Source organism: Leptodactylus fuscus, chromosome 8 (genome assembly GCF_031893055.1).
Source record: "Leptodactylus fuscus isolate aLepFus1 chromosome 8, aLepFus1.hap2, whole genome shotgun sequence".
In the NCBI taxonomy this organism is placed as follows: Eukaryota; Metazoa; Chordata; class Amphibia; order Anura; family Leptodactylidae; genus Leptodactylus; species Leptodactylus fuscus.
The window spans coordinates 63,733,900-63,755,318 of record NC_134272.1 but is presented as its reverse complement, the minus strand read 5'-3'; the positions used below and the strand labels follow the sequence as shown (position 1 = coordinate 63,755,318).

Here is a 21,419-nt window from a genome sequence, read left to right as displayed (position 1 = left end):
CGCCCAAGGGTTTCTTTCCTAAACCCAAGGGGATATTGGACAAGGGACGGCTTGCCAGCAGTTTGCTTTAAAACCCATTCGTTTCACTTATTTCTTTGCATCTTTAGTTTATAGCACAAGCATTACAATTATCTATTCGCCTAGTTTTATAAAAGTCTTCCCATTGTACAATAGACAAGGTCTGCTGCACTGCTTACCTGGCATTGATGAGGTACTGAGCAAGGCTGATGTTAGCTGGGCTTCCAGTGATAGTGATCTGACGCTCCGCTGACCCCTCCATGGCGCTGGCTATTTTGATTTGTGCTCCAGACATCTGTCGAATTTCATTGATTTTGGTCCCTTGGCGTCCGATGATGCAGCCTATTAGCTGGAAAATTAGAAAAGCTGAAACATATCCAGACATGAAAGAGTACAAGAACAACAACAGCCATAATGCATCAGAATACATGTACTATACTATAGAAAGGTATACCATATAACAGGATTATTATTACAGATATAGTTTATGAATCATGAACTAAACAAAGATGCAGATAGGACTGATTCTTGTGCCGGTAATGCTACTGGTTTGGAAATGTTGTGACATAGAAGAAGATTTATGGAGTTCATATCAATGCCATGGGCAATGCTCAGCTATGACAACATCATTTGGCCTTCAATAAACCTATTTCCTGTTAATGATTCTCTGGAAAAGAGAAGTTTCAGAACGTTCCACTTGAAGTCATTCGCTGCCTGCTTTTGGATATGCAATAAGTCATCTTCTAAATCTAAAACGAATGGGAATGGGCTCTAACGTCATCTGTCCTGTTGGGATATTAAATGTCTGTACGGTCTGATCTAGCAGGGGATATTAAATGTCAATCATGTAAAAAAAAGGGTCATACTCACATCATTTGGTATGGTGAGTTCATGAGTACTTGCCTGGGGACTGGCATCCATACCTATTATGTGAAGAGAGTGTCTTAGGGTAAAGTCATAGTTTCCGAATATCCCAATACCATTGCTCCCATTTGTAGCTCACCTGTTCCTTCTCCTACTTCAAATCAGAATTTCAACATGCCTTTGGGCTTATTTTGGCATCTGTCACTTTAGCTCATATTTGCTGTATCAACCTGAACTTTATATTCAAAAGAAATAATCCAATTTCCTCAATGTCCTCAAGTACTTACCTGATATCTATAGGAATGTTTTCCCGGATATTTGTGTCCTATTGATGGACATCTTAAAACAAATCACTAAATGATCGATAGTGCCATTTGATAAAATACTACATCGTGAATGTTATTAAAACTAAATCAATCGCAATGTTTTACATTAAGAATTTATTATTTAATATATTATTTTAATATATTATTGTAACAAAAGTAAATAATATTGATTTCTAATGATTTCAGGGAAGGTCAGATGTCAATAAGGTCAAGCAATTAAATATAATATAATATAATATAATATTGTTAGGTGTTAGAAAATTTTGCAAAATATAGCAATGGTATATGCCTTGATCACAATCTACAACACTACGCGTCTTCTACTACTTCATGGTCCTTTAACGACCTAAAGAGTACCTATCATTTCAATTTTATTTTCATAAATTAATAATTTAGGGGAATATGAGAAACTTTGTAATATCGTTATCAGAGGAAAATACCAGCTAAATTGCTTTAAATTGATTTCTATCTCATCAGAGTTTCATGTTCGGTACTTCTAAATCCCATTAAAAAACTGCTAGAAATCTACTTAAAGAGGACCTTTCAGGTCCTTGAACACCTGCGGTTTTATATACCGCTAGAGAGTCGACAGTGCCCTGAATTCAGTATCATTCACTATCAACTTTCCCATTATGTGCCCCTGGTGAAGAGATATTGGTGCCGTTACCGTAGCTATTCAGTGTCAGAAGGGGGTTTCTGACAGTTTGTGTGGAACGCCGCTCCTGACAGTAGAGTCCATAGCTCTGTACTGTCAGAGGGGGTGTTCCTTACTGTCCAGCGATGACGCTGAGCAGTGAGGAATGCTCCCCCCCCGAGTACTGTCAGAAGGGTCAGAAGACAGATGGGCATTCCTCACCGTCCGCAGGTGCTTGAGGACATGATTTACTCTTATCCATTGGAGGATGTGACTGTGCTTATTTCTCACTTGCTGGGCTCCTCCTCCTTACCCTCCCCTCTCCATAGTCTTCCATGTAACCTGAAGCTTTTGTGAATTATAACCCATTTTCAGAAATGACAGGGCTGAGCAGTAAATTTAGCAGTCTCGCAGGCAGAACTATCCATTTACAAAAAAAATGATCTTATTGAAATTTGAACTCCTATTTTTCGTGTACATGTATTACTATTTGTTATTCGTATTAATCTTAAAGGGGCTTCCACATTTCAGCCTTTCATGGTTGAGATGAGAATACCTATCTCTGCAGGCACCTCAGGTGGTTGGGATTGTGAAAACTAGGCAAGCTGTTTTACACTCTTTCGTAATTCTCATAAAAGTAAATGGGAGTTACAAAGACAGCATAACACAGCATGCCACGCTGTTTCCATACCTCTTAGGTTATGGGAAAGCAGTATGGCTGATTATGCTACACAATTTCTGTATGGGTAGTACAAACACAGCATAATACAGTCCAAAAAAAAAACCATTCTGAAATACCCTATTGAGAGTCAATAGAGGCAGCGTTGAGGAGGGCCATGGCTTCAATGAGTCTCACTCAAGGACTCAGAGGTCAATGGATTACACAAGCAGTCTATTGATTTCAATGGAAGCTGTGTAATGCTTCATGTCACCTGTGATGGCACTTCAGGAGACCTATACCCGTGCTGTCAGGTTGCCACACAGATATGCTTGCTGGTAGCTTGCTTAAAGGACACTGTTAAGGGATTGTCCAAAGCAAACAACCTCTTTAGTGAAAGTTAAAGGAGCTTTCCCATCTGAGGATTTCAGATATCCTCCACGTCCTGGTTTTCACCTCAGTCCAATGGTATGCTCATGTGTAAACTACACAGTCATCTCTGGATTTACATACAGAGATAACAGAAACACTGCTCAAGAAACTAACCTAACCCTTATCAGGGCTCAGCAACTGAAAGCAATATGAAGTGAGAAGGAAAGATGAGAAACTCTAGGGTCAGAAGCAGGAATTGAGTCATCGGTCTGACCAGAGAGTTGGTCTGTAACCTAGGCAACCAGGTATAAATACAGAAATATTCACCTGTATCTGGCAAACGGAGCAAGATAGATAATGCAATATATTAGACAAAAAAACTTCAGTCAGCTTAAGCTACAAGTATGAATATGATTCTTGAGATGGGAATACCCCTTGTATGTAGAAACTGGGAGCGTACATATTGGAGGCACAGAAATGTTCCTGTATTGTTTGCATGCAGCACTGTGTTTGCTGCTCAACAGCTCCAATAAGTAGGAGATAAAGAACATGAGAGTCTCAATAGACTGATACTGTCTCCAGGAAAGAGATGGACTAGAGCCTTGCCCTCAAGGACTAGGAAGTGGCAGGGAAGCTATATACAGAGCTTATCTCTGTGTGTTTAACATATAGTATGATTATCCTGCCTTATCTTGGCCTCCAGCAGTATAGCAGAGTTGTATTAAATACCTTAATCTTTACTGGTAATCTTTACTTTGCTGTTTTTGTCCCAATCTACACAGTAAAGCTAGAAACGCCGGAGGTTTATGCATAGGTATAATGGAAGAGGAAAGTTTTCTCTGCAGACTTTTTATGAAAATCGCTGCGGGAAATCCATAATGCATTCCCGCTGCAGTTTTTCCTGCAGCGTTTTTTTCTATAGCCCTCTAAATGGGGCCTTAGCCTAAAGGGATTATTCCAATGCATATACTCCAAAGGATAGGGATTAACTTTCAGATTGCTGAGAATCCAACCATTGGAACGCCACAGCAATCCGGAAAACAAGAAAGAGAAATTCCCTCTGAATGAAGTACCGGTGCACTTGTGTGTTCAGTGCTCCATTGACGTCTATGGGACTCCTCGACATTGCAGTCCTGGAAGCCCTAAGTAGTGAAAGGAGAGCATTGGCCCTTCATTCATAAAGTGGGTGTAGGGTGACTTTCGGGCCCCTGTTCTCCTGATTGTTGGGATAGTTGAATAAGTGTCTGTGACGAAAAAACCCTGTTGTTTTTCTAACTACAACCAATGATTTATACTTACTCGCCATTTCTGCCTGACGTTCCCTAGTGATTTGCATCATTTTGGATCTAAGCAAAACACTGGGGTGGATGTACTAGCATGAAAACCAATTGACTGGAAACTGTAAGTAACTCACAATAATGTAAGACCTAAATCTCTATACACTGCCAAATCCTATTCCCCAGTGATCACATCTTGTCCTCTGATTTCCAAGTTGTGTTTCTACTGAACAATACCACTAAGAAATAATCAGATTTAACAACTGGAACATCCACAGTAGGACATATCTGATCCAGATTTTGAGGGTACATGACCATGACTGTTTTGAATTGCAGAGTGAAAATTGGTATGGAAAGGGACAATGAAGTGATGTTGAAATGTAGAAATATTTGAGCGTAGAATGATCTCGCTTCTTATTGAAAACTGAAGTCAATGTGGGATGGATCATTACAGAATCTGTGATTGTTAGCAGAATGATATGCAGAATGTAAATGTCTCCACCACCTTCCAACCCTTCATATTTGGTCCACAAGCTTCCAGTTTTATCCTGGCTTGATTAAGATGTACCGAAGATTTCTTTTAAGGATTTAAAGGTCATCCACCCAATAGAGCCTAAGTTACGTAGTGGAGACATCTATATTTCCAAGCAAATATATCTAGTCCTGAGTGTTTTACCTGCTGACTGGCCCATCAAGTTTTGAGCTTCTTCAGAGGAATGTAAGGGCAGCTTTTCTCCTAAGGAGAAAGAAGAGATATATTTAACTTTTTTGCCCTTGAAAATATTAATGATTTGCATCATCTAAAAAAGCTCATAAATTGATGAGAAAACGGAATAAATCCAGCATTATTTCTAATACAAATGACTATATCCCAAAGAACCACCAGAAGTTATCTAAAACCCAACCATTTGTTATGGAGTGCAAGCTGATGGAGTTATCAGAACATTATAAACTGTAGTGTATTAAAAAAGAAATTAGTTCATAAAAAAACATAAATGAACAAAAAAGTGAAATGCCTGAGACGTGAGAAGAGAAAAGAAGGAAGACTCTAGAACGGGAAAGTTGGGTACGTACCAGGGAAAGCAGGGGTGGTCTGTCCGAGGGGAGTAAAGGGGGTTTGCTGCATGGCCAACTGGTGGAGCTTGGTCAACTGCTGAGGGGTAGGAGGGACATTAGAACTAAGAAGGTTATTGTTAGAGAGTACAAGAAGTCACAGGCACAAGAAAACAGAGTCAAATAATAAAATAAAATAAAACAAAACAAGTCACCAGGCTGCCATGGGACGTACACACACAATATAGAGGAAAAGAGCTTGGCACAAAAGGGCAAGAAGTGTGTGCCCTAAAATGTCTGCCTGAAACCCAACTTAAAATATTTCTATTGTGCATGTACTTACTTCCCCCAGGATTGTTACACTCTGCACCCAGGGGTTCCAGCACTGGGCCCATGGGTCACTCCCTTCATTCTTCTCCCATGTCCACAGGTACTATGGGGGCTGGCTTTACTATTATGATGTATTTTGCCATCCCCCATAGTATGGGTAACTACCTGTGAGCACGGGAGAGGAAAAAGGAGACAAAGTGACTCAGGCGCTGGGTGCTGGTTCTGATCACGTGACCTAGGGTTGGAACCAGTTTGAGGGTATGGTACCTAAAAATCTCAGAGGAAGTAAGTGTACACAGACTCCTGGAGAACACCTTTAATACTGCCAACACTTGGTGAAAAAGACTAGAAATAAGCAGTGTAGCCACAATCTATGCACTGAGGCCATAACCAAATAGGCCATTTGACTGCCAAGTCAAGATCAGGCCATATTCTTAGAAAATTGTCAAAGCAATTGTTCTTAGACATACCAATCACCCAGACCCGGACCCTTCTATAACATCATATTAGATAATGTTCAATGATACCAGGACCCCACTGCAAGTGAACTTAGTCGCCATATTTGGTTGCTAATCCATAGATTTAAAAAATGACTCGGAACACAAACTTTATAGATGCAGATCTGGAAGGCTTTTGTATTCAGTATTGTAATGACAAATTCTGAATGTACTATGGGTTGTGTACACACCATAACATTGACTTGACCAAAGCAACTATCCAGTCAGGAGACTAATACCTATGTGGAAATCATTGCTTATAATGGAATGATTACCTGCTATTTATTTCCCTTCGATTTTTCTTATTGACTGCTTTTTAGCAGTCCCCATTAGGACCTGTGGCTCTGTAACTACACTGCAGCCCCAGTGCCTACAGGAAGCCTGGGGTAATCTAAGACACGCCTCCTGTCTCATCATTGGTTCAGGCTGCTGTTCTCTCCCTTCCTCTGTAGCTTGACCACTTTTGATTGGCTGTTATGTATAAACACAAATCTACCACTAGGAACTCAATGCATGGAGAGAGCAGAGAGAGCAGGATGATTGTAAGGTACAGATTACCAAGACACCAATGAGAAAAAAATTCATATATATATATATGTCTATATGCAGGTTGTTGTTTTTTAATATCAACACTATGTTTTTCATCCAGCATAAATATATTATAGAAGTACGGATAACAAGGAGCTATCCTGACTTTCACAGCATGACTGATGAAGCCAAGTCCTCTTTCCATTGTGACGTACATGCCATGGCTACCCACCAAATAACAAATACAGAGCTCCCATCTCAGACATATTAATATTATGATCTAATATTAATTATCAGTAACATCAGCATGCTGGGGAAGAAAGTGTGAGGAAGAGGAGGGTGATAGAAAATGAGAGATGAGAACTCACATCAGGGTGGGGGATTGCGTACTGTCCTTGGATAGAATAGGCCTGAAACAGAAGGGGAAATAAAATCAGAGTGGTATAAAGATATGGAAGTATAGTCATAGACTAAGATCGAAGACTGCCAGTGAGTCCTAAGCGACCCAGGGAACTAGAATGCAACAAATTTGCACAATTTCATTCTATGGAATCACGCATGCTTCCCATTCATGTAGCTCATACTGATTCGAAACATATGAAATAAGAGAATGACAAGTGTTATCAGTGCAGCTGTCAGTCATATGTGCAATATGTGACTCAATGTATACAGCATGCAATATGGCAAGTGCTAAAAGGTGCTGCTCACTGCAGTCTTTCTATGATTCAATGCTATAGTCATGTAACAAAAAGTCAAACTCCAGTAAATCCTTTCCATCAACTTTACTGGGGAGGAAAAGAAAGTTGCTCAATTTTTACAATAATCCTAAAGTCCTACAAGCTAAATGGGTCTTTTAACCCATTTTTGCCAGAGGTTGTATTGCATTTGAGTTCCAATAATGGAACTCGAGTTATAAATGGGTTAAGGGATCCGTATAAGCAACTGTCACATGTATGCACATTTGGATATTCACTATGACGCTAGGCTCACACCTAAGTTCGGGTTTCCGTTCTTCAGATCCGCTTGGGGACTCAAGAAACGGAAACCCAATCCACTTAAAAAGCGGTTTCTACCTGGTTTCTGGCCGAATAATGCAGAGAAAAAAGTCCTGCAGGACTTTTATCGGTCCATTTTTCAAGCAGAATGGGGGACAGAATCCATGAACGGAAACTGAGTGCAGGTGCGAACCCAAAACAGTAGCTCTCAAACTGTGGTATGTGTACCCCAAGGGCTCCGCCATAGAGTCTCAGGGACTGCACAGCGTGGCTGAGAACCAGTGCTTTGGCAGTGGTAGGTTTGGAAGGTGCTTAGGTTCTGAGGATTTTGGGGACTAGAGACACCCAAGTCTCCCACTAGCTTCAAATACTGAGGCACAATAGTTGTCAAGCAGAGGAAGACATCAGTAGACTGTGATGGGTCTCCTCTACAGCAGTGAGTAGTCTTTGCTGAACAGGCAGATATCTTCTGATCTATGATCTGATGAGTGAAAAGTTGTTTGGAAACTAAAAAACACATCAGAACCTGCTCCCCTGTACGTACTATGTGTGCCACTTTTTGTTCCCCACTTGAGCAGGATTTTTCACATCGTTGGGGATACTCATTTGGAATTTTTTTCATGAGGGAGTACTTGGCTTGAAACGGTTGCGAAACCCAGCTCTAGAATGACTCCCATTCCAAGCAGTATACTGTATTACAGTGTCATCTAGTGTTCACTATAGCACAATGCAGGGTTCCATTAAGTGATAAAGTGGCAGAACACTATATAGAGTGGCACACGACTTTTATTCCGATATATTTCTAATAAACAAATAATTGATACCCACTAATACATTTGTCGTTCTCTGTTTTTCCCTATAGGAAAATGTTGATATAATAATAGAAACTAGTAATAAATAAATCATGCATATATGGTTAATGTATGATTCCTAAAATGTAGTCACTGATGGAAGTTTCTACTCCACATATTGTTCATGACATGAACTGTTCTAAACATCTGCGGACAATTACAATCTAGACATCATGAAGATAACAAAGCTATTAAGATAACTCCCATTAGCGCCCCAATTAAATTGGATGCAGACGTTACGCTAAGTTTACCCACCCATTCATGCATAGGATGAGGAATCATTAGCTTTGAGTTACACTGCCGGACTGCTTTGGTGGAAGATAACGTATAGGGCTCTATGTATAGCACAAGTTCTTATGATGGAGTGCTTCTATATGACATTAGAGTATACAGTATATGGGACACAGTCCTCATACTTTAGTGATTGGCTAACTCAAGAGGGACCTAGAACTCAAGACAGACTGATTGATTTAAAGAGGATCTCTCCCCTCTCTTGACATGTCTTAACAAGAAAGTATTCCCTAAATTTCCCTAAAGTTGTGCCATTTCTGTTATTCCACCTAACAATATATGAGTAAATTGCCAGCTTGGTGTTAACAATTGGGACTGTATGTTCTTGCACACTCCCAAACTGTCCAAACAGGCCTTGATATTGTCAACCTATGTAGTGACACAGCCCTTGGCAAGGGGAATGGTAACACCCAGTTGGCAATTTACAATTTCTAGTAGGAATAATGCTGGTTCCACACTACAGAGTCTTGGACACTTGACCAGTTGGTGCACTTCTACCATTATAGTTATCTATGATACTAAATGTGCAATCCACTCTACATACATAGTGATTACAGTATGGGACAGTAGTGGCGTGTCTGGGATTCCTAGTATTATAGTTATCTATATAGTGCCAGCATAGCACACAGGCTGGTAAATCCAAAAAACGTCGAACCAAGCCTCATGTCTGAGACTGGTGTGATACCAGCCTGAGGCTGGGGCCCCACATTGTGAAAATGCAGCATTTTACAGTAGCTTCAAATTGGATGGGATTCTGGCTAATCCAATACACACATTGCAGAAAAAAATCTGCAGTGGAAAAGCTGCATTTTCAAAAACCTCATTTTCAGTGTTTTTTTTTTTTTTTTTTTGCTGCATCTCGCTTTGTGGTGCCATAGCCTGACAGAGGAATAGCCAACAGAGTGACGCTGGTTCCACACTAGCATCGCTTCTCCATTGTTCAGGTCTGCTGGAAGAATTGGAAAATGGAGAGGCGGGACACTAAAACAGAGGTTATATTTGCAGCCCATTGACTATAATGGGGTCCGTCGGTATCTGAGGTTTTTGAACTGGAACTGGCAGAAGGATTTACAGTATTGACTGTTCAATGTTAGACTCAGTATTGATATATCTCCAACTGGTTACCCCTATCCGTCTATATACAGTATCTGAACTAAAGGTTATTGTGTGGCTCATGAACACTAGAACGGCAGAGTCTCAGAGCTAATGATCCAGACTTGATGAGTGAACGTGGAGGATGAGAGAACATGCAAGAAAATCGTTGCAAACTAACGGGCAGAGGCTGGTGCTGCAGCAATAGGCTGAGGTTGGCAGTGGAGGCACCCAGCGGGTCCGCTCTTACCTGACCACCTGCAAAAATGACAGGGGCGGAGGCGGGTTTTGGACGGTAAGGGATTGTGGCACCTTTTGGAGGGGACTAGGAAAAGGGATAGGAGAGGGAGAGATAATATTAGAGTACCCCTTCAGGATGAAACAACAGCCACTTCATATAAACATAATACTACTAAACAGGTTGTAACTACTTGATATATAAAGTTATAAATGAGTCAAAGGAAGAGCTCGCACAGGAGATTAATACTATTGGAAAATGTGTATCTTTCATATTTGTAATTCATGCATTTGCAAAACTAATAGCATGTAGCTCCATAAGGCAGGACAAATTCAGAGTTAAAGACTACTTGGAAAATTAATATGTAGATACTAATTCATGAGGAATATATAAAAACTCCATAAATATCAAATTATTCTAAGTCTGTGCAATGTAGGAGACACATAGAGGAAATATTAGATTCCATTCTAAGTAACAATACATTAGTTTATTTTACGTAAGCAGAGAACAGACTTTACACTGTATCGCTAGAAAACGGAAACCGAATCCACTTAAAGAAGTGGTTACCCACAGAAACCCATAAACAATAATGGGGTCTGACCGGTTTCCGCCTGAAAAATGCTTGCAAGACTGTCACCTATGGTTGACTTATAAAAGCTTGTGGTGTACAGTATAAAGTCGGCTATCTACTTAATAAGTTAAAATTGCAACTGAAGGTAAACTAAGTAATGTATTGCTACCTAGAAATGAAGCAACAGCAGGTAAATAACTCCTGATAAGGTGCAATGTACACTACCTTACACAATACCTGTACAGCATACATATTGTTACATTAACACTCTCATAAACTATTGCTAACCACATATTTCAATAAAATCTTCTACCAATGGCAGGTAATGAAGCATGAGACCCAGCAGTGTTAGACATAAAGCACTGCAGTTATACTATGGTTATATTATAACTACATTATCATTCCCACAAGGGACAATGTCTCTCAAGATAATATATGTACATATATGATAGATAAACTTAGTATCTTCCAAATGAGGCTGTGTGGATAGGTGTGTATACATTACCGCTACTCCGACACACTGTACCTCCAGCATCACTACACATATCTGCTTCACACACTGGATGATAGCGTCAGGGGTGCCCGAAATTGTTACTGCACGCTCTGTGGAGTTGGGCAACATGTCTCCAGCCACCTGCACCTGAGCTCCTGTAGACTGCATAAGAACAGAGAATAAGATACAGCATACCATATGGCTGCCTTACTTTACTGCACTCATCCTTTTAGTTTTGCGATGTCTAATTCCCTTGCAAAATGTTTAATCAATTAAAAAATGGGTAATTTTCTAGTGATACATTCATTTAAAGGAAAATATAATACAATAAATATCTAAGAAGAGACTTGTTCAAGTATTTCCTTGTTCTCTTTGAACATACCTCTCTAATTTCCTTGATCTTGGAGCCACCTTTTCCAATCAAAGATCCACATTGACTTGCCGGGACTACAAGTCTTAAAGTGACAGGTGGTTTGCTGGTCGCAGTACTGTTGCTCATTGAATTTATGATGTCCTGAAACAGAAAGAACGCATTCAGAAGGCATAATAGATACAGAGAACATCATTTTCACATAGATATAGCTCTGTGTGAAACACTAACAATGATTCGCTTAGGAAGAATATGCAAATCTGACTTCCATGATGTAATTAGGATGCCAGTGCCTCAAGTATGCACACCAATAGAGGGCGCTGACTGAGAATGTGCAAGTCTGTCTTCCATTATGTAATTAGGAAGACAGAGTCTCAATCAAGCAACCTATAGAGGGCGCTCCCTTTAACATCATGCCGACCTTCTCAGAGCCCTTTGTTTGCAATGATGTTGGGATTATACCAGATACAGTCTTCTCAGCCAAGGACAGCTGTTTCGATGTACTTGCATCTCGTCAGCTTGGCGCAGAGAGGACTGATTTGGCAGATTTGTTCCCCAGGTTGACATATAAAACTCCTTCAATATAGTCCACTATGAATCGTATTTGGTCTACCATAATATTATTCAGTGGGGTGACATAATAATAATAGTAATATAAATCTTACCTCTTCAAACTTGTAAGCAATCATAGCAAAGGCCTTAAAGATAGCATCTGTTGGTCCAGTGATGGTGACAATCCTTTCTGGGCAATTCCCCTCTGAAATGTTAATTCTTGCTCCGCTCTGGGTTATAAAAAAATTTAATTGTATCAATGATAGAATCTAAAAAGAATTGGTTTCTAAGGTCAGGAGGCGAATTCACTTAAGAGACCGCCATATCAGCTTAAGGAGACTTAGAGGCCATGCCTGCTCCCCTAAGAAATTTGGTAAAAGGTTTGCAAATGAAGTCTAGTTCTTGATGGCAAAGGGCAAATTGTGCCTCTAGCAACCCCTATTGAGGGCAGTTCCTACAACAATGACCTTCAAACCATAAACTGGATGTCAATGTCTGCAAATGTTTACAGAAAGAGACTGTCCAGACAACCAAGGTGCAAGGTGACCTTGAAAAACATCCATTTTTCACAGCCATCTTGCACCCGAACAGGACGTGACCTATATATTTGATGGTCCGGTACAACGGATCGTCAAAATAACAGTCACATGATTATTCTCCATTCATTCACATTTTAGCTTTTGACCCCTCAAAGTACACACCTATTATATACAAAAAATAGAAGAAATACCAAAATTGTGACTCCATCAGATTAGAATACTGTTTAGCACTAAGGGATTTATACTCTTAGCTTTCATCCTTTGGAGCTTTTCTATGTAAAAATAGAACAGATGTCCTCAAAATGTTTGCTGGCTCCAGGCAGAAGTCAATGTGTAAATGACCACAGATATATGCTTATATGCAGATATATTTAGTTTTGCATTCATTTGCATGTCAGATTTAGATTTTATTCATACATCACTGCAAGACTTGAGATAAAATATGGAAACCAAAAAAAACAGGAATAAATAATCCTATGCTGAAGGACGACAACACTGGCAGAAGATGTCATAGATGTGTATAGGATGTATAATACAGCGGGAGCTTTGATGTAACAATTTCTCTCCTAAATTTCTAACAACATGGAACTGGACTAAGGATGGGACATTTACCTAGGACATGTATAGGCAAGGCCTGCAGGTTGGACATGCTGGGTATTACAGTACCCATAATAACGCTAATACTGTATGTATAAAGGCATGGTCCCATATACAACAGCTGTAACCACCATATATCCTTTATGCATTGATCTCCTTGCAAAAATGGGGCAGATGAACAATTTAGCTCTTCTCTGGCTCCAGGGCACAGATATGACCACAACCACTACCTCCCCTATAGATACTCTTCAAGCCTTTCTGACGCTACTTACCTCTTCCCGCATCTTTTTCACAGTTTCTCCTTTCTAAAGAAAACAAAACAAATGACTAGTCTGTGTTACATATAAACCTTTTACAGAATGGATCAGATTTACTATTATACTTATAAGTCAATCCTTGCATAAAATGCACCGCGATGTGACTCATTTGTGTGAGCATGGGCTAAAACTTTTCAGACTTGCTTACAAATGGGCGTAACTTTGCCGGAAAAGGGGAATAGTTTAACTGTGGCAAGATTCACTAAATTAAAGTTAAGCCAACAAAAAGGGTAAATAAATGTAGATTAGATATTCTAAAAATGCGCCATAGTTATCACCCAGCTACAGTGGATTTCAGACACCTTGTCCAGGTTTACACTTTAGCACTATTACTGTAAGGGGGCATTCACACGGAGGGAGTTGGCGCTCAGAATCCACATGAAAATAAAGACTCCCATTGACTTCAATGGGTTCCGTTTTCCGCGTGAAACCCATTGAACTCAATGGGGAAAAAAGCCTCCCATTGATTTCAATGGGTTCTACGTGGAAAACGGAACCCATTGAAGTCAATGGGAGTCTTTTTTTTCAGCGTTGATTCTGACATGTTATCACGCCAGAATCAGCGCCAACTTCCTTCGTGTGAATGTCCCCTAATACAACTATTTAATGTGCGCCAACGTTTCAAGGATTCACTTCTTATCCAGGACTTGTAAATCATATAACCTTATGTACTAAATTTTGCAGGGTAAACTCAAACACAAAAAAATGAATCCTTCTCATGGTCAGTCTATACCTTTGCAAAACCTAGAGATTTCTAGGCTTCATGCATGATAGATTAGTAATATAGACAGAGACTGTATGATGTTATGAGCAGGGACTTTACACAATTTGTTTAGCTGTTTAGAACTCATTCAGACAGCCATGTTCAGAAAAATACGGTCCATGTGATGTCCATGTATCCTGGACCTACCACGACTCATCTGAAGTCAACTCACAGCAACTACCAACTCCCACCAGTCCACTGACCCATATTCACATCATGCTTTGAACATGCAGTAGCTCAGGAACGTACAGCATCATACATCACTATGATGATATAAGTTCATTTCAGACGAGCTACTGTCATCGTGGGAAATGTGGCCATCACATGGACCATGTTTTTAAGACTTTCTCTTTTTATGTGTTTTAGATCCGTGGTAGCCTTATATTTTGAAGTGGTTCTTACCTTCCCAATTATGCTTCCAACTTCCTGCATGAAATAAAAATGAATATTAGTTAATCTTAATGTAAAAATGGAAAATATTCTGCATTAATAAGTGTAATTAAACCATATATCGGGACTACCAATACCCAGCATTACATGGACTTATCAAAACATTCCTTCATGGGGTCGTACTTTCAATGAAAGTTATGGCATCCCTTATCCATGGCTTGAATAGAGTGGCTGATGCAACTCGCACCTTGCCGCTCCATTGATTGGTATGGGACTCGCAAAGAGAAGCTGATTAAAGTGCTCAGCTATCTGACCCACACAGATAAATGGAGTAGTAACCCACATATGTAACACCTGTTACAAAAATGGCTCGTAGCCCCTGTTCTTGTGATCAGTTAGAGTTCCACCAAGAATGCTGTGATTTTGTGGTACAACCCCATTCAGTCTATTCTACAATGGTCATTGATGATGTCGTCATAGAATAACAAAAGAAGATAGCAATAGGCTGGGAAATTTCCTTACTACTGCCAAATTTACAAAAATTGTGTAGAATTTCTCATTAAATTTACTAAAACTGGTAAAGTGGGAGAATTTACAAGCAGCAGTAAAGATATGTAGAACCTGTAGGATGGCTCAGTCAGACCGAGATTGTGTCTCTTATCACCATTATGTATAATAATCTTGTAGACGTCTCTTGTGGTCCCAGACTTATAAAAAACTGGTATTTTATGACCCAGGATAATAGTAAGCTGATAAATGATTTGCAAGCAGTGTGCAGTGAAAGCAGACGGATCTCCATAGACTTTAATGGGGTCCTTGTGCTTGCTGCGAGATCTCTGCAGGGAACATGTGGACAGGAAAGTACTTCACAATCTACTTTCCTGTCCGCATGACTCGTGCGGAGATATCGTGGCAAGCAAACAGGCCCCATTAGAGTCTATGAGGTCCATGTGCTTTCATTGCACACTGCTTACAAATGCGTTTGGTAGTCCATTTGGGGCAGTCCCCATGCGGACTCCCTCAAACGGATTACTGACGCAGATGTGAACTAGGCCTTACATGGTTAATTTATTAACATTACACATATTTCTTATCTCATATATTGGTTCTGCCCTTAAAGTAGGTGATAATGTATAAATAACTGAATAAGCAATAACAGGTAATAAAGTAACATACAACATAACGGCCAAGCTGGGCACTTACTTTTCCATGCATTAAAAGACGGATAGTCAAGGTGACATTTAAACCCCCTTCTGAGACTTTAGACTCCATTTTATAAGCCACGAATTACAATTCTTTGGGTCACCTGTGGAAAAAATACATAATAAACACAAATGAATACAATGATAAAAAGTTTGCAAAGTAAAATATGTAAAATACCCCAGAATATTCCTATAGTATACTCTTGACTCTTTCAATGTGCACATGAATACCTTATTAAATATACAAGTTTTTGTATATCACATTGAGCACAAGGGACTGTTTAGTAGGATTTTTTTTTCCGTTGTGTGCCCAATGTCAAATAATTGGACTCCATTTATAATATTGCTGAAAGGGCTGCTGACCTCCCACTGTCATCCCTGGTCCGAGTAGAGAGGTCCCTAGGCTGACATGTGACTAGCTTATAGAGATTGGAATGATCTTGTTTTTCAGCCCTCTTCTATGCATCATGTCCCAAAACAGGAAACTCTCTCCTATGACGAAACCAATAGAAAATGGAGGTGCTGGGATTGGGGACTGCAGGAGATCTGCACATCTTTGAGCAATAAATTATAAGTGAGTCCAATTATTTTACATTTGAAACACAATAGAAATTTATTTTTTTTTATCATGGACAATCCTTTAAATTTGCAGTTTTGTTGGACATGGACAAAATGGACACTTTGAAACAATAAGGGTGGGTTCACACTACCATTATTATAGTCTATGTTTTAAAGGGGTTGTGCCATTAAGGACACTTATCCTCTATCTACAGAATAGGGGACAGGTGTCCGATCGATGTGGGTCCAGTCAACGGGCACCCCAGTGATCAGAATAAAAAGGGGATCAAAAGTCCCCCTAAAGTCTCCTTGTCAATGGATTGCATGACTAGCACTCCTTTCACTACTATGAGATTGCAGGGGCTGCGGGAGATTACAGTTCCAGTTGCACCATAGAAGTGAATAGAGCACTGGTCACACAAGCGTACTGGTATTGGCACTCCATTTACAAGAAGGATTTAGTAGGACTTTTGGTCCTTTGCACACATCCCCTATCCTGTGTCCTTAATGATACAACCCCTTTAACAGCGAAGGAGTGACGGTGCTCTGTCTGCATTCACTATAATGTAAAAAACATGATGGGACATTATGCTCAGCGCCGCACCTCTCATGAGGCGACCTGAAGCGACTGGCATTTTTGCTGACCTAAGCCTGGACTGGCTTAGCGTCACCGTCTCGACAGCCCGGCACGGGAAGCGAGCAGTGGATTGTGGCAGCCCTGTGGACGCAGCGCTGCTCCAGCGGCCGCCCCTCACGCTTAGCAGGTCCTCTCCCTGCCTGCTCTCTGCCACCTAACACCGCCGGCACCGCCCCGCCCCTTCCGCTCAGCACCGCCCCTCCGCTAGGCTCCGCCCCCTCCTCCCCCTCCTCCAGGGGGGGCGGCTTTCTGACGTCCACCTCAGGCAGCACAAAGCCTAGGTTCACCCCTGGTTATGCTGTCATGTTTGCTTACTTTTCTAAGAAAAAAGGGACGTTTTCTTCCATTAGAAAAAGATCAATGTGACAGACAAAAAGCTTCCATCATATTTTCACATTAGCATAAATGGAAACAGGCCCAGACAGAGGGGTCTCCATCTGCATCTGTCACTCTATAGCCGTTAAAATTGTTTTCTTTCATCCTATGACGGATCAGAGCAACAGACTATATTAACAGTAATGTGACTGTCCCCTAATATTACTTCTCAGCCTGAGTCCTGTAATTTAACCCTTCATAGAATTGTGTTTGTCATGCATGGCCCATTAAGACAACCATGTTTGCTCCAAGAAACAAGCTCTATGAGACAGCCACGTTTTCTGGACTGTCCATGACTCTTCTGAACTGATGATGATGCTTTGTGTTCCTGAACTACCACACGTCTACTGAAATGACCATAAAGATATAATATACAATTAATCCGCAAAGAATGTTGGACCTAAAAATGCTACGGTAGAAGATGGATATTCACAAAGGAACATGAGATCACTATGAGGGTTCACAATCTACATGTTAAAAACAGGAAAGCTACAGATCAGCAACCAAACCTCACCGAGAGCTATAAACAGCTCAAACCATAAAAAAGTAAGACACAGTTCAGATATTGAGTGACTGAATAACTCTGCCTGGAAATGATCCAAGGAATAATCCAGGGCCTGCTCTTTGGCCTAAATTATATCGGAGAAGTTCACTGTGGTTTGCCTCCCTTCCTGTTTGTTTGTGTTTTTCTTGGGAATTTTGTGAGTCAGTTTGTCGGCTTCTATGATGAGTTTCTGCAGTAAATGTTAATAAGTGATAATTACATGAAATAACTATATAATGCGCAGCGACACCAGTATAATAATAGATTGTAGGACTCCTTATGTAATGTATTGTCTCAACTTTCAACATTCGCACCTCTGGGACATCGGGAGGAACGTACATACTGTAGATGGTACAAACCAAAAAATCATGTCATTGACTTTTACAGTAGCTCAACCACTGAGAGCGACAGACCTTCACACATTCGAGGGTTGAACTTGTGGTTATCATCTGTTATTTCTCTGGTTATTCCCTGTCATTTCTCATTATTACAGCATGAAAATGACCAGAGGTATGCGAAAGCCATTTTAGGGCTGCAACTCTCCTTCCCTATATCCATGTACAGAATAGCAAAGCACAAGGACACTTTAGAAAGCTTGGCTGTTGCAAATCTAAACCGCTTCAATTCCCAGGTTGCAGAAAATTAGCTATAGGCTCTGTTCACACATGGCAGATTTGTTGCAGCAATTTATGTGTGGGGTTATTAACCCCTTCCCGCCGATGGCACTTTTTGGCTTCCTGACCAAGCTCGATTTTTCAAAACTGACATGTGTCACTTTATGTGGCAATAACTTCGGAATGCTTTAACTTACCAAAGTGATTTTGAGATTGTTTTTTTCGTAACACATTGTACTTCATGTTAGTGGTAAATTTTGGTTGATATGTTTTGTGTTTAATTATGAAAAAAATAGGAAATTTGGTGGAAATTTTGAAAAATATGCATTTTATAAAGTTTGAAATGATGTGCATTGCATACAGATAGTCAGACCGCTAAAATTATATCATAAATCTCATGTCCCAGATCTCTGCTTATGTCGGCATCAAACTTTAGTCACCCTTTTCTTTTTTTACGGACATTAGAAGGTTTATAAGTGAAACAACAATATTCAAAATTTTCAAGGAATTTCTAAAACCCATTTTTTAAGGGACTAATCCAGTTATGAAGGGGTTTTGAAAGACCCTTGTATTAAACCCCCCCCAAAAAAATCACCCCATTTTCAAAACTGCACCCCTTATATAAGCCAAAACAACATATACCTAGTATTTTAACCATATAAGTGCTTAACAGGAATTAAGACAAAATGGAGGTGAAATTTACACATTTGATTTTATTTTACTAACATTTTTGTTTAGCCCTAGAATTTGCAGATTCACAAGTGAAAGTGACCCCACTTTGAAAACCGCACCCCTCAAAGAATTTATCAAGTGATGTAGTAGCATTAGTAACCCCGAAGTGAATATGTAAGCTGTGCGGAGTAAATTGGGTACACCAAATCCTATTCTATTTTCCCACTAGCTCTTATGACACGGACGGGGAAGAGGAGCATTCTGGGGGATCAGCGCTGGTGTATTATCTCTCATAAGCTCTAAATTTGGGGTGTCCCCTGAAAACGCTCACACAGCTTATATATTTCCTTCTAGTCGCAGCCACTTATGTCCTAATGATTTGGTGACTTTTGGGGTTTTTGTCTTCACATTGTACAAGCTAGATTTTTATTTTTATTCTCTGGCAATGTGGCCATATGAGGGCTTGGTATTTGCGGTATTAGATGTGCTTTTCAATGGCACCATTTTGGGGTGCCTGTAACTTATTGACTACATTTTATTAACTCTTTCTGGGTGGGATGTAAAAGGAAACATCAATTCTAGCATTGCTTTTTAGCATTTTTTTTTTTTTCCCGTGCAGCGTACAGCATAAGTAACATGTTACCTTTATTCTGTGGGTCGGTACGGTTACGGAGATACCTCATTTATATTATTTTTTAATGCGTTGCTATTTGTGCAGAATAAAATTCAATAATTTTTGCATCGCCATCTTCTGAAAGGCATAACGTTTTTATTTTTCGCTAGACAGAGCTGGTTGAGGGCTTATTTTTTGCGGGATGACCTCTGCTTTTTATTGGTACCATTTTGGTTTTCATCTGACCATTTGATTACTTTTTATTGAACATTTTGTAAGGCAAAGGTGGTGAATAATCATTATTTTGTGCGGTTTTCTTCGTTTTTTTTACGCCGTTCGCCGTTCGGGTTAAATAATGTTTTAATTTTATTGTTCAGGTTATTACGGACACGGTGATACCAAATATGTAATTTTTTTCTATTTTTCTTTATTTTACATTAAAAAAAATTTATATGGGAAAATGGGATTTTTGGGGCTTTATTTATTTCTAATTTATTTTAAACTTATTTAAACTTTTTTATTTTTACTTTTTTATAACTTTTTTTCTGTCCCCATGGGGGATTGAAGCAGTGATCTGCGGATCACAGCTTAACTACATGTACGCTGCAACATGTGTATTGCAATGTACAGGAAGCTCTCAGCCCCGTGCGCACGCACGGGGCTCACAGCTTCCATTTTGGCAGGATCAACCAGGTACGTGGAGGGGACGGCATGGGGCAGACCCGGGGTCCCTGATCAGGGGTGCCGATCGGCACTATTACATACCGAAACCCCTGAGGTGCCGGCGGTCATGTTTGACTCCCACGATCGGACCCAGTTCCAACTGCGGGTGTTACAGGGCATTGTCAGCCCGCAGGGCATGGTGCACATACAGTTTCTGTGTGCGCATCATGCAGCCGCCGTAGTACTATGGCGGTTTGCGGGAAGTTTTTTTTTCAAGCGGTAAATATCTCTTTCTGGTTTTCAAAGCAGATTGTAAAGCTTGTATTCTGTTTCGTAAACCTCCCAGATTTTTAAAGCAATTTTTCCAAAAATTGCCTTAAAAACCTCTTCAGAGTTTTTTTTCCTGCCTCCTATTCTATGGGAGCTTCAGGTGGTATCCACCAGATGATAGGGCATGCTGCTTTGTTTTTTCCACTAGCTGAATAAATCAGCTTGAGGGAAAAAATTGCCACTAACTCCTATTGAACTGAATGGGAAGGAAAGTCACAAAATCCATCACAAAATCTACCTGTAAAAATTCCTTATGAACATACTCTAAAACTAAAGCCGTACATTGCAGAAACGCAGTTTTTATTGTGTGTTTTTGAGCCAAAGCCAGGAGTGGATTGAGCAGAAGTATAAGTATAAGAGCTTCCTATATATTTCCCATTCCTTATGTAGACATTTTTGGCTATAAAACCGCAACAAAATCTGCAACAAAAAAAGCTGCATTTCCTCAACGTGTGGCCTCAGCCTTTAGGAAACACCTATACTTCTCCCTAATGCTAACTCCACACCTAGCTTAGGTCTCATTCTTAAATATGTATCAAATTTGATGTCTCCACCAGACATACAGCATGTAACCCCTGTGAGAAGGTGACAGGCG

The 21,419-nt window shown here is 40.1% G+C and overlaps 1 protein-coding gene across 17 annotated transcripts in view; it reads right to left on the bottom strand.

Moving 5' to 3' along the window:
• The window catches only part of PCBP3 (poly(rC) binding protein 3), a 42,122-nt gene that overhangs the window by 758 nt on the left and 19,945 nt on the right, over positions 1-21,419 (bottom strand). For 2 of the 17 annotated variants that reach the window (XM_075283809.1, XM_075283808.1), the window contains 12 exons: positions 15,820-15,922; positions 14,629-14,652; positions 13,419-13,451; positions 12,124-12,240; positions 11,471-11,602; positions 11,101-11,250; positions 9,968-10,111; positions 6,926-6,967; positions 5,224-5,302; positions 4,826-4,885; positions 889-941; positions 198-367 (listed from right to left, as the gene is read on the bottom strand). In XM_075283809.1, coding sequence (XP_075139910.1) covers positions 198-367; positions 889-941; positions 4,826-4,885; positions 5,224-5,302; positions 6,926-6,967; positions 9,968-10,111; positions 11,101-11,250; positions 11,471-11,602; positions 12,124-12,240; positions 13,419-13,451; positions 14,629-14,652; positions 15,820-15,888 — 1,073 coding nt within the window. In that variant the 5' untranslated portion in view covers positions 15,889-15,922. The remainder of the gene's footprint in view (positions 1-197; positions 368-888; positions 942-4,825; positions 4,886-5,223; positions 5,303-6,925; positions 6,968-9,967; positions 10,112-11,100; positions 11,251-11,470; positions 11,603-12,123; positions 12,241-13,418; positions 13,452-14,628; positions 14,653-15,819; positions 15,923-21,419) is intronic. The other 15 variants (XM_075283810.1, XM_075283816.1, XM_075283817.1 and 12 more) reach the window with 15 other exon arrangements.